This window comes from Dermacentor silvarum, chromosome 2 (assembly GCF_013339745.2).
Source record: "Dermacentor silvarum isolate Dsil-2018 chromosome 2, BIME_Dsil_1.4, whole genome shotgun sequence".
NCBI classification, from domain to species: domain Eukaryota; kingdom Metazoa; phylum Arthropoda; class Arachnida; order Ixodida; family Ixodidae; genus Dermacentor; species Dermacentor silvarum.
In genome coordinates, this window is record NC_051155.1 from 54,735,775 (window position 1) to 54,748,828 (window position 13,054).

The 13,054-nt window shown below is 44.0% G+C and overlaps 1 protein-coding gene across 10 annotated transcripts in view; it reads left to right on the top strand.

Moving 5' to 3' along the window:
• The first annotated feature begins 434 nt into the window (after window positions 1-434).
• Window positions 435-13,054, top strand: part of LOC119441479 (inositol hexakisphosphate kinase 3) — a 129,698-nt gene continuing 117,078 nt past the window's right edge. For 2 of the 10 annotated variants that reach the window (XM_049661328.1, XM_049661337.1), the window contains exon 1: window positions 592-1,010. Coding sequence is in view for 3 of the 10 variants with exons in the window: in XM_049661326.1 (XP_049517283.1) it covers window positions 1,255-1,296; window positions 6,770-6,832 (105 nt within the window). In the remaining 7 variants the exon portion in view is untranslated. The other 8 variants (XM_049661331.1, XM_049661329.1, XM_049661326.1 and 5 more) reach the window with 8 other exon arrangements.

The following is a 13,054-nucleotide window of genomic DNA, read 5'->3' on the forward strand; positions in this document are numbered from 1 at the left end:
CGCTACTGCAACGTCACGCGCCGAGACAAGCCCCCCCAGTGGTCTGAGTGGCCCTAGCGCCTGTGTCGTCACACAGACAAGCAGGTGCACATAGTGCCGCGTACGTTGTCAGTAATACAGACAAGAAGGTACCAAAACTTCACTGTTGTGCGGAAGCTGGGAAATAATTGCGCTCGTAGCGCCGCCGCAAACTGCCACGCGTCGAGCAGGTGCTTTTGGTTTCCTGCGACGTCTACAGAGTGGCGCTAAGAGCGTTATATTCGAGCTTTGCGTAGCGCTTTGCTCGAACGCCTGTGCATTTTTTTTCCCGCCCTGGCGGAGTTCGCTGGGAGCTACTGTCGCTTGCGCCACTAAGGATTTTGTGGAAAGTCGTTCTCGAGGTCACATGTTGGCCCGAGCAGCAGCTCGCGTCGCCAGCTGAGCATCCGTTCAATGTTCGGTTTACGCTCGGGTGGTGTAGTGCGGTGCGAGTGTTGTGTCGTGTCGTTGCCTGATTGTCCGACAGTGGTGGTGTGACGGTCGTCGATGCCTGCGTCTTCGGCACAGTGCGGATAGAATCACACTTTCGCAGTGTTCGCTGACAAGGTAGGATGACTCCCGTGGCGCCCGCGGACGCTGTTTTCTCTTCTACTGTTCGGGCGCGGGTGGGGAGAAGGAGATCGTGGGAGGCTTCTTTTTTTCGCAGCCGCCTCTTTGGAAAGAAAAGAACGCGACCGGCGGTTCCTCGAGAGCGGGAGAGACAAGCAAACAAAGTATAATAAACCTTCTTGGTTGGCGATGGGCGGGCGTGGGGAGGGAATGACGGAAATAAAAGAATTAAAACGAAAGGAAGTGAACGGCGCAGCCCCTCTCAATTCTTCCTGGAAATCACTGCAGCAGCAGCAAGAACAACATCGGCTCTGTAGGCATCTCTCTCGGGTCACGCGGTGTTTTTCCACGGCGTCGTCTCTCCCTCCAGTGGCGTCGAGCGGTCTGCTGCGTAGGCTTCCCCCACGGCAACCCCCACAAAGGTGTGTGCACACGCGTTCTCTGATCTCTCGTCGTGTGAGTATCAATGCACACCGTAGCGTCTACTGGTGCTGCTTGTCTCTCTCGTGCGAGGCACGTTCTCAAGGCTGCTTTCACCGTTCGTATGATGCAACGACGTTGCTCGGTTTACGCGAGCCGACGGCTCGCTTCCCTTGCGTTTCACACCTGCTCCAGTGGCAGTGACCTGCTGATGGCTTGGCGACGGCGCGCTCTGTTCGCGTGCCGATGTGGCCTCGCCAAAGCGCGACCCAGATGATAGCGCGCTCTGTGTGAGTATGTAGTGTACGCGTGCGGTCGCAGATAAGATCCACGGTCTCGCGCGTTGAGGCCTTGCGCAGCTGGGGAGCGCGAGTGCGAATCAGCTGTCCGTGTCGTTTCTCACGTACTTGAAAACGGTGATGATAACGCTCTCGAGATTGTATTTTCCATTTAGGATTTAAGTGATCAGCTGTGGAGGTACAGCGAGCAGCTTAAACGAGATTGGCTCGAATTTCCATGTGGCGTAGCTCAATTCTATTTTAACGTTAAACTACACACATTTGCAGGCCTGTACTTTTATGTCGCGAACATGACACCACCTCCTTCGCGTCTTCTGAGCAGAAATTAGTCCCCGCAGGAATGTTTCAAATACTAGCAAATTATGCCACTTCCTTGCTCGAGCCATAACTGCAGTAAATGCAAGGACATATCTTCATATTCAGCCGTCACCCCCTTTTGACGCCTACTACGTCATTTCGGATGTGGGCGTGCGATTATCTGCGGAAACGGATGTGCCCGCAGAAGAACGAAACCATAGATTGACCTAGCACGCTTTCAACACAAGGCCACGTGTGCTGCCGAGACCCTCATTCTGCAAGAGGGAACATATTACAACAGCATGTTTGTTTTCAGCCTTTAGTTTCGGAGGCTTGACTCGTGATTTGTGATGTGTCGGCACAATGGGAATATTCTTTTACCTTAGTGTAGCTGCCTCTTTGTTTGAGAAGTGTGGCAGAGAGCTTAGTTTACTTGAACAAAGGTAATGCAGATTATGATTTCACGGAGTACGACATACGTATGTTACGATTGCTAGATATCCCAAAAGGAATGCGCAATGAACGAAATGCCCCAGCAATACTCTGAAAGCTCCTGCAAGAGAGCATTGCATACAGGGCAGAGAAGTGCAGCAACATGTAAAGAATGATGTGTTGTCATGTTTCACTGCCTGAAAACGAAGGGAAGTCGTTATGCTGTTGCTGAAGGTGCAACATTTCACCGAGCAATGTTTGTCATTTCTGACTGCATGCTGAGCAAGGAAACAGAGGTCTTCCAGTTTGTGCCGATGTCTGCACACTGGCACGAGTGTCTGACTCATTGCTGTGGAGAAAGAGATCGTAGCGGCCAGTTGCCCTCTGTACGTAGCATTTGCAGCTAAGGAAAGAAACCCAAGACACGTCGTTGGAAATAACACAAGTGCAGCAATCTTCTTGATGGTTTGACTTGATGTCGTGTTGCTTTTCAAGTGTCAGGTTATAGTGCAATCGGAGAGAGTCCATTTTCTAAGTGTTTGCTAACATTATAGTTAGCCTATTATGAATGACACTGGTACTTTTGTGTGTCTGGGGGGGGGGGGGGGGGGGGGGGGACATCTGTAACCATGTAGAATGCAATGGAAAATTGTGTGCAAAAGGCCCTAACTTGCCACAATATATACTGCTGGAACTAGCAGATAATTTTCATATTTATACAATGCAACAAGTACCAGGAAAATGGGAAAGGAGGAAGGAAATATTAACTTGTGAACAGCCTGCTGGTTCTGAGTTAAGTGATCTAATTCATAGGCAGGCAGACTATCTGTAGACTTGTTAGATTTATAAGTGATTCAGGAATACAAGAACCTTCACATTGACTGGAATACAAAGCTACAAGTGCATTTCCCAGCTTCTCTGGCCACATTTTGATCACCATGGAAGCGAAATCTGAAAGCGCTCATGTAGTGAGTTATTGTTGCACACTAAAAAGCCCCAGATGGTAAAATTATAATAATAATAATAATAATCTGCAGCCCCTCACGATGCCATTCTTAATAGCCAAACTCTGGTTTTGCAATGTATTTATTGTTCTGACGTAGAGGAAAGCAAATTTCAGTAGAAAAATATGATGCAACAACAAAAGCCCTCACTCTCCACAGGGCCCACGTGACACATGGACTGGTACTGTGAATTGCTAGGATTTCTTTTTAAAGACTTTTTACATTCGGTGTGCAGTTCACTAGCTCAAATCTTGTAATCAGAATGCACCGTAGTACCGTGGTAGCAAAAAACGTCATTGCCACATCTATGAAAGGGTCTTCATTCTCTCATATGCTGTGAATTCTTGCTTCAGTTGAGCCATTTTGTATTAAGCTATAGAAAACGTCTTACACAAAAAGACTTGCAGAATGTCCCAAAAGAATTTTGATAAATATCCTAGGTCGGAATGATATATTTTAAAACTGAATTTCTGCAGTATGCAAAGCACAGAAATTCTGCATTATTCAATAAAGTTGTGAAAATCCTCAAATTATATCAAGTTTCATGTAAATGAAAAAAAAAATGGCATCCACCTAACTGCCACAAAATGCTACAAAGGGCCCCATTTTGATGTCCTCGAGAAAGCAAACTTCACAGTTGAAAAATTCGTCCAGCTCTGGGGATGGAGCCCTTGGGACCAGTGCCTTCTCAGGGTAGTCACTTTACCATCTGAGCTAAGTAGCAGGCTAGCAGAGGTCAGATTGAGGCCAAACTAATTCACAGCCCAAAGTGCTGGGAGTTTGAACAAATGAGATATTTGAATAAGTTACTCCAGCTTGCAGGTTTCTGCCAAACATATTTGAACAATTTGTTCATGCTTGTAGCATTTCTCTTCAGGTGCATGTTTCTTTTGTAGGTCAAATAACTGCAGTCTTCTTTATCCTGCGTCTGTACGCAAACATGTTTTTCATAGAACCAAGGCTTGCCAAGCAGCTCCACTATATATTGTGGCTTTGTCCTGACTTCTGTGTACAAGGTACAATGGCAGCTATTGTGAGCTGTAGGTTACGTGCATTTATTTGTTAATGCTTCAATGCCCAGGAGTGTTTCTAAAATGTACTCTCATAATTTCAATCTCTGCCGCATAGTTTTGCATAGTTTAGCTCTTGGAACTCTGCAAAGTTGGCTGGAAATGTATTGTCTAAAGAGGAGCCCTGAAACACTTTTTGAACATAGTAAGAAAGCTTTGCAGATCTGTTGCAAAGGCTGCTGTGAACATGCGAGCCAAATATTATTGCGCTGCATGGAGCAGGGAATTTACAATCTCTGTCAAACACGGCGAAATACCGCCTGCTCTGTCTTCGGCAGTGTCGTCATGCACCAACGCTTTTGGCAGATTTCGTGATCGCAAGAGCATTTTCACTAATCAATACATAATTGCTAGTTTTTAGTTAAATAAATGAAGCGTATATGTGTTTGCGATCACAAAAAGACAGAAAATTAATTTCATCTTTGCACTGCCTGTCTACACACAATTGCGCATAGCTGCGCCTGACTGGGGACGACTTTCTAAGGACAGTACATTCAGAACATGGAAAGAGTGTGTTATTCAAACAACTTGTAAGCAAGTGAGCAAACTGGCGGAAGTTTCACTAAGAAAATATCATCATGTGCCTGACTGCAGCTTAATACTAGATCCATTTCAGTGTCCTTGGAAAGCAAACATTGCAGTTGAAGAATCTGGCATGCCAAACCTGCCATGTGCCCTTGCGGGTTTTCTGCAGAACTTATTTGAATAAATGAGTTTCCTGGTGCTTTAAGTTGTCGATTAGATTGTCTCCCAGTAGCCATCTGCTGGCCTTCTTGTTAGCTTGGGTGGTAGGAGAAATGCCCTGAGATATATAATGTAACAAGGGGGGGGGAACATATTAGTCTTTCTTGCTGGATCTATGCCAGACGTTGAGGATCCATTCAAGTGGTGCAATAACTACCTGTTCTATGGCGGAAATGCATTCCTAGTAGTGTACTCGACAAAATAGCCATTGGATGATTTTAGACTGCACTTTCAGCCTTTTTGTCAACTTCTGCAGTCCTCTTAATTGGCATGCATTTGCCAGTTTTTGATGTCTTATACTGTGAACTGTGAGATCTCTCAAGGTAAACAAAGCTAAATTTTAAAAAAATTACCTTTTCACCTATTAAACCTAAATATTGGCAAGAATGCAAGCCCACCATGTTGCATATAGCCTTAGTTATGGCAGTGTCACTGGATCAGCTGTTGCACTGTCCAAATTGCATGACAGTACAATTTCCTTTTTTTTTTTTCTTCATTGCATGCCACCTTTTGACAATAAACTAGTGATACATCACCCCTTGCCTTTGTCAGTTCTTGTGCTGCAATATAGCTGGCAATGTTAATATCGACTTTGATCCACAACATGGAACATATGTTGGCTGTGGTTAAACTATGGTTTTCAAGCACCAAGGGATAAACAGTACTAAAAGTGAAGCTAAGGCAAAAATGAAAGAAAAAATAGGCTTTCATGCGCCTGCCTGTTTATTCTTGGGAACTGAACCGCCTGAATAGAAGTGCATCCCTGATTGTCTCCTCACTACACTACAGTGCAGCAGAGGCAATATTAATTTCTTTATATTCTTATATTTATTTCTTATATATTGTATCGCAACGTGTAGGCACCCATTAGTGGTAGTTCTCCCTCAACGGAGACAGTCAACTCCCCACTCTGTTTTCAATGCCTGGACTTGCCGATGCACAGATGACCATTTTACTGTGGCATGACAAAAACCACCTGAAAAATGTCTGCACATTGTTGAGGTGACAAATGGAGAGACTTTCATCGGAGGAAACAAATAAGGAAGGCACATATATGCATGTGCAGACAGGACATACTACGCACATCGCAGGACCTTAAGCAACTACGTATCACAGCATGCATGGAGTTACTGACCTGTTTTTGTGTGCTACAATGCTTGCTTCATGGCCTACAGAGACCTGTCAATGCTAGATTTAGTTGTGTGCCAATGTGCTAATGTTTGACCAAATGAAGAATGATTTGGAATGAATGGGGAAATTTTGCCACAATTCCATATAGGGCACCGGTGAGCTCATCTTGGCGTGCCCTAGTGTTGATCATATTTCCTCTTTGCATGCACTCTTTATGTTCACAGTGGTAGCATGCAGTTTACACTGTGGGTGTGTGCACACGCACGCTCATGCCTGCCTGTATGTGTACAATATGCTAGCATGCAGCAACTAACTCGGCCACACCTCAATGGAACACACACACTCTTTGCTTTCTCATAATATGCCATGTGCTTTTAATGGAAGCCACAGTAGTAATTTGAGGGGTTTTACATCCCAGAACTGTATCAGGGCTATGAGGGATACCTTAATGAAGGGTGCCCGCCTAATGGAGGAATTTTAGCCTTTGTGGACCCTGTGACTTGCTCCAAGGTCGCCTGGGCTACTGCTCTGCTTCGTCCGGCTGGTGCTAGAAGAACGAAAAGTTTTAAATTGAGAGGGGGGGGTTAGGTGAAGGGAGTATGCCTCTGGGCCTGCTACTCAACACTGGGGCAAATGGGAAAGGGTAGACATGATAATGTAAAGAGTGAGGGTTGATGATGATGCAATACCCCTTCTTCATGAAAGAACGGGGTAAGCACCTGCTGTGCGATGTCGTACTTGCCCAGTGTAGCCAGATATAATACCCACCTGACTGTTGCTACAGTGCCGTTTGGTGGTGGTCTGGACTTGGCACGGATCACGCATGGCACAACCTTGGACAGAAAACGTGTGTATATGGATTCAATAGTGACCCTGGAACACTTCCCACTAATAGATTTCTTTCTCATTTGTTCTGTCTTTTTTTTCCCCTCTTTTCAAGTGCATGCATTGTCTATAATACTTGGTCTGACCTTGCTGCATCTTTTTATTTCTCTCCGGTGCTCTAGTTGGGACTTGAATGAAAATCCTGGCTTTTAATAATGATATGCGCTTTGTCAATGTAGTGTTGTGATCATGTTTTGCTTTCAAAATTTTATGCACTATAACAAATTTATTCCGACCCGGGTAACCATGGTGGAAAAATGGCTATATGGCGTTATTTCATTTTTGCTCACTCACAGTTCTAGGGAAGGATCTTGGGTTGAAAAAATTCGGAGAGTATCACATGGAGTGGGGAGGGGTGTCTGGGCAGGTGTAGGGGACGACAGTGTTTTGTAATGGGCACTTCTGGGCAGATGGGTGTTGTCCACTGGTTGCCGATTGTATATCATCAAATGGGGGGCAGTGGCTGATACACATTCAGCTGTTGTCAACCATTTGTTTTGAATGATGTGATGAAAAATGACAGAACAGTGTGGGTGGTGACACCCTCTCGTGGCAGTGGACAAGAGGTGGCCGCATTTCGATGGAGACGAAATGCAAAAATGCCCGTGCTCTTGCGTTGTAGTGCACATTAAAGAACTACAGGTGGTCAAAATTGATCCTGAGCCCTCCACTACGGTGCGCTTCATAATCAGAACTGGTTTTGGCATGTAAAACCCCAGAAAGTAGAAGTAGAATGTGGCTAATGACCTCGTAGATTGGGCGGCACGCAGTGTCTTTTCCAGGCGGTTCCACTTGACATGCTCCCCAACTAGCATGTAGTACACGCTAGTTCAACCGAGAGCTGCTCCGTGCGCTGTCCACCAAGGCGTCGTTTTTGGAAGGAGGACCTTGGTTTCGGCAAATAAATGATTTGCACGCACAAATTGTGTCTACACATGTACGACACATGAGCATTTCGAGCTCGGAAAGACGGCACGTGCCACTCAATCTCGGGAGGCTGTATGTGGTTACCCCAGTCAGGGTTGGCAATGGAAGAAGTAGTTATTACAAGTGTCGGGATGAATGTGGCATAGTTAGTAAGAGGGATTGGCTAGTTGGCAAAAAAAAAAAAATATATATATATATATATACATATATATATGTTATATTGCATACATCTACACAACTTCCAGCAGCTACATAGTAACGGACAGCTACCTTTATTTGCTTACTGACTTATTTGCCTCCATTGCTGGTTTATGACTGCCTCACAGTACACTGCAGTGAGGGTGAGAGCTCCACTGTACAATGCATTCAGTAACAAGTTGAAAGCCTCTCGTCTCGCTACACTTTTCCATGCTGTGAGGAGTTTCAAGGCACGGTAGGGCAATGGAAGGGATTGACACTGAAATCTGAGTGCGCAGCGGCTTGATATTTTAAATAACACTCCACGTTTGAACATTATTGTATGTCGCTGTACTGGTGCATTCAGTACACGTTGCAAGGTACGAGCCATGATGGGAGCAGTCTCCCGGTCAAGTTCATGGCAATAGCGTGCTCAAGAAGAAAGCAGGAATGGTTTGATTTTTGCAGTGTGCATCAACAGCTGTGTTTTCCGCATCTACCTTCTCCGGATAGGGGTGCCTATATCACGAGCAATAGTACACTAACCCATTTAGAAGCAGTGGCACTCCATGACGAAGCACTTCGTGGCAAGTCAGTGTATGATTGCTTCATGATATAGGCACAACGTATCTGAAGAAACAAGACAGTGGAAAATTCAGCGTGTTATAAAAGCAGGTTAGATTTGTGTTGGAGATAAAGCCACTTCAGCAAGACCAACAACTTTTCGGCAGTTCTGAAATTTTCATTCACCTTGACTTTCTTCGAGGAACAAGTAGTAGCTAGACTACTAAAACGGGAGTAATGAAATCTTTTTATGTAGCAACGATGAAAAAAGCGCAAGGTCGGGTAGGACAGTTCTGGATGTTTTATCACAACATCGGACTCAACTACATGTTGGGAGAAGTTTTGGGCCAAGAAATCGATGCCATCTGTTCCCCAGCCTTCATAATCTTGGCTTCATCAGACTTCTCTTTATTCATCAAAGCCTCCAGTTTCAGTCCACCGACACCACCAAGAAAACCCTTGCAAGCAGAGCTGGGCGTCATTATAAATCAAGCATTCCAGGATTGCGCCTGTCCTCATCTTGTGTGCTTTTTCTCGCATTATGTGCCTGGTCACAATTAAATACCGGAACATGAGACAAAATCCCAATTTTTTTATTGCATCCTTATCATGCCTATAAATGCCTCTTTCAATGTTGGTACCCATATTTGATTTACTGGGCCTAAACATTCCTTTTTCTGTGTTTTCTCTTTGCCTTATTTTGATTGTAATGTGATCACTCGCTGGAGAAACTGGATGAAGGCAGCAGGTTATTACTACAAACACTTTGCAGGTGTAAAGGCTGTTCGTAACAGCTCCGCATTAGACTAGAGCATCTCTGTGAGAAGGTCTCGAACTGCGCTACGTGACAATACACTTGAAGGTTACTTAGTACTTGTGCGCTCGTTTCACATTTTTAGCCAATATCATCGAGAAACTTGTATGCTCACGCACAACTTAGACCCAAAATGTTGAGCTCATTTCGAATGTCCAGAAAAGGTTCAACACCATCCCCAGTGGGCCTGTTGCTGATAGTGTTCAAAACTTCCATCTGCCTTGGACCAAAATCCCGGCCCTTCGGTACTGACTCGAAGGTTTTGACGAGTGAAATTCTGGAATTTTAGAGGGCGTTAGATCATCGAAGATTCCTGAGCACAAATGCATGCCCCCTCACTTCGGTAGATGTTGAGCATTCTTTTTCTGTATACAGACCAATGCTTAGTGAAAACAATGTGCAACATGAAATCCAAATACCTTGAGATGGTGCTAGTTTGTCACTGCTTTTGCAACTTTTCTCGTAGTGTCTAGGTACACTAAATTTCAGATAGATCTTGTAACCTACACAACGTGCCTAGTTTCGTTTTATCAAGAAAGTAAAGCGAATTCCACTAAACCGGGGTTTCGTGGGCTGCACTCCTTAGAAAATCAAAATTTATCCTCATTTGCGCAGCGGAAGTTCTTATTATATGTGCCTATATATAGAAGCGCCTACACACAGGGTGTTTCAGCGAACACTTTCAAAATTTATTTAAGGTAGCCGGTGGCAGATAGCGGACATTACTTGCACAAAAAATTGAAAAGCACAATCAACTAATCAACAAAAATTCACTAATTAAGTTTTAACTAATGACCTGATGGCCCATATTGCAATTTACAAATTGTAGTCGTGGAGTTCGCAAGGTGGATCCACTTGGAATTAATTATCAGGATGACACCAGTTTCGAGATATTACTTCCCGAACTTTGCGGAGAAATGCATTGACGTTCCAGTTAAGTTTGTGCTTCAATGCATAAAGCGACATTTTGTTAAGAAACTAACTGGAACGCCAATGCATTTCTCTGCAAAGTTCTGGAATTAATGTCTCGAAACTGGTGCCATCCCGAGAATTCGTTCCAAGTGGGGCGAACTCCACGGCTACAATTTGTAAATTGGAAAGGGGCAATAGAGAGAAAGACAGACTGGGCTGTAGATATAAGGCATGGTTCTCCTATATGAAAACAACCACTTGTACTGCGAGAAGAGGCCTGATAAGTTGGGAAAGATGCGAAAATCAAAGCTGTGCGGTGATATCACACCACCTTGATGTTTCCGCACCAGCTCTACATGTCGCCGTGAATTTCTCAGCCTAGTTAGTTAATTATCCGTAAGGATGGACTATGTTGTATTCTAATTGAGCCACAGATTGAACTTAGTATAACAACTCTTACTGCACCACAATGACCCGATTACAAACATCAAAATCCAGTGTCGCACTTACGTACTGGCGCTAAGGGTTGTGGTGTAAAAAATTTTTGTAGTTGTAGTTTACCTGTTATTTTCTCTCCAAATAACCAACCTATTACAGCAAAATTAAGGAAAATAAAGCTTGGAAAGAATACCCCATCAGTTTAAACTGTTAAAGCTTCTGTTCAGTGTCCTTTTAAGGGACGGGTAGTTAGCGGTATAGACTGAAAGGCAAATGGTTTAGCTGATGTTTTAGTTGAGATTAAGAGGTTAACAGATCTTGTCAGGTCGTGTAATATGTAGAGCAAGTGACTGGAGCTTTGTCGACAGCAGAGAATTAGGTGGTAAGATGAGAATTGCAGGCATAGAATGGAGTCAGCCTACACAAGACAAGGGTAATTGGAGATCGCTGAGAGGCCTGTGTCCTGCAATGCACGTGAAGTAGACTGATAGTGATGGCCTAAAAGAGCCACAATAAAGAAGATTGACGCGCAAAGTAAAAAAAAGTCTGCTGTGTACCGTGCAACTCGCTTCCTGTTTGAATTATGTGGCTGAAGTATTCTGCTGAACCAAGGAGAGAGGAGCGGACAAATTTGTCAGTTTCTTTTTTCATTTTTCTTTGTCCATGCAGGGGAGGCTTTTCGGCATTTTTGCTGTGATCACACAAAGTGAACTATGAGATATTTTAGTGCGGGGTTGAGAGGTAATTGTTGGCTTTCTCCTCCCAATTTTAGTGTAGGTGGGGTGTATGCATGGCAAAATGCATGGCAAATTACTTTTCAAGTAATTTAGTTACTTTGCTAACTAAAAGTACACTTTGCACATTAAAAGTAGTGCTGTTACAAGATGAATACTTTGAAGAATCTGTGCTAGATATATTCTAATTGTTTTTCTGTTCCAGTCTAGTGTATGTTGTTTTTAGTGTCTCAAAGGTTTTTTCACAGCAGCATAAATGGGCATGGCCAATCAATTCTGCAGAAATCTGCTAAGTGGAGGCAGTTTCATGGAAAGGAAAAAAGTCGTTCACCGGAGAGCAGCATAAACCTACAATGTAAGCCCACTGTGGGGTTCTGAGGAAGAAAGATTTGCAGTTGAAGATAAATTCGTCCTGGCCCAGGGATTTAATCTGGGACCAACGCTTTCCTAGAGCAGTTCATGCTACACTCTGGATGACAATCTTTCCTTCCATGAAACTTCCTCTACAAAGTGGGCTTCCGTAGAACTGATCGGCCATATCAGGTGACATGTGCTTAGAGTTGTCAATTAATTCAGCCTCGCTCTGCGATTTCCTAGCTTCCCTGGTTAGTTTGAATGGTAGAGGGACTGCCTCCAGAAAGACGTTGGCCTCGAATTCGATCTGACAGGTAGAATTTTTTTCTTCAACTGCAAATTTTCTATCCGAGAACCCGTAGGGATTTTCTTTGTAGCTTCGTGATACCGTCGAGTGGATGACAATTTTCTCTTCAGGCAGCATTAACTGCATCTCAAATAGGGTGCTTAAAGCCTCCATTGGTGCCTTGGCACTCTACAAGAATGTTCCTTAGTAGGCCACAGTGGCCGCATTTCGGTGGGGGCGAAATGTAAAAACACTCATGTACTTAGGTGCATGTTGAAGAACCCCAGGTGGTCCAACTTATTCTGGAGTCTCCCACTACCAATCAGAACTTATTCTGGAGTCTCCCAATCAGATTATAGATTTGACACGTGCCAACCATAATTTAATTGATTAATTAATGTTTCTTATGTAGCGGAGCAGATGTTAAAGGATATGTACAAGATGGCCCAGCTATCGTGCACTGTGTCTTAAACATTAGCGCAGCATTCCGCACAGATAAACGCAAATATATTTGTTAAAGGGACCCTTAAGATGGCACCAATATTTATTTTTTTAATCATTTTTGCTTATTATATTTAAGGAAGATGTCTGAATACTAGGTTTTAATGCATCCAAAAACATTGTCACTTGTTTAACATGCGCTATTTTTTGTGTGGCTCTATTTTTTTCAGTGTTTGAAAGAAACCTTGGGAAATATAAAAAAGTTGACCTAGCTTTCTGCTTGTGCTCTGCTGCACTGCTGCTCTCAAACACGCTGCAAAAGAATAAATTCTGCCTGTATAATGCTTATCTTGCTTAAATAAGGGACACGTGGCCAAGGTGGCCACTACACTCGCCCCCATGTTTACATTTGTGCTCTCAAACTAGACTCGAGACTCGCCACTCCCAGGAATTTTGCTGCCATACTAAGACAGACATCCCGGTAAGCCAATGCAGCCGTTGCTTTAGGCATCGGGCGCGTTGAATTTGTTTGCGTGT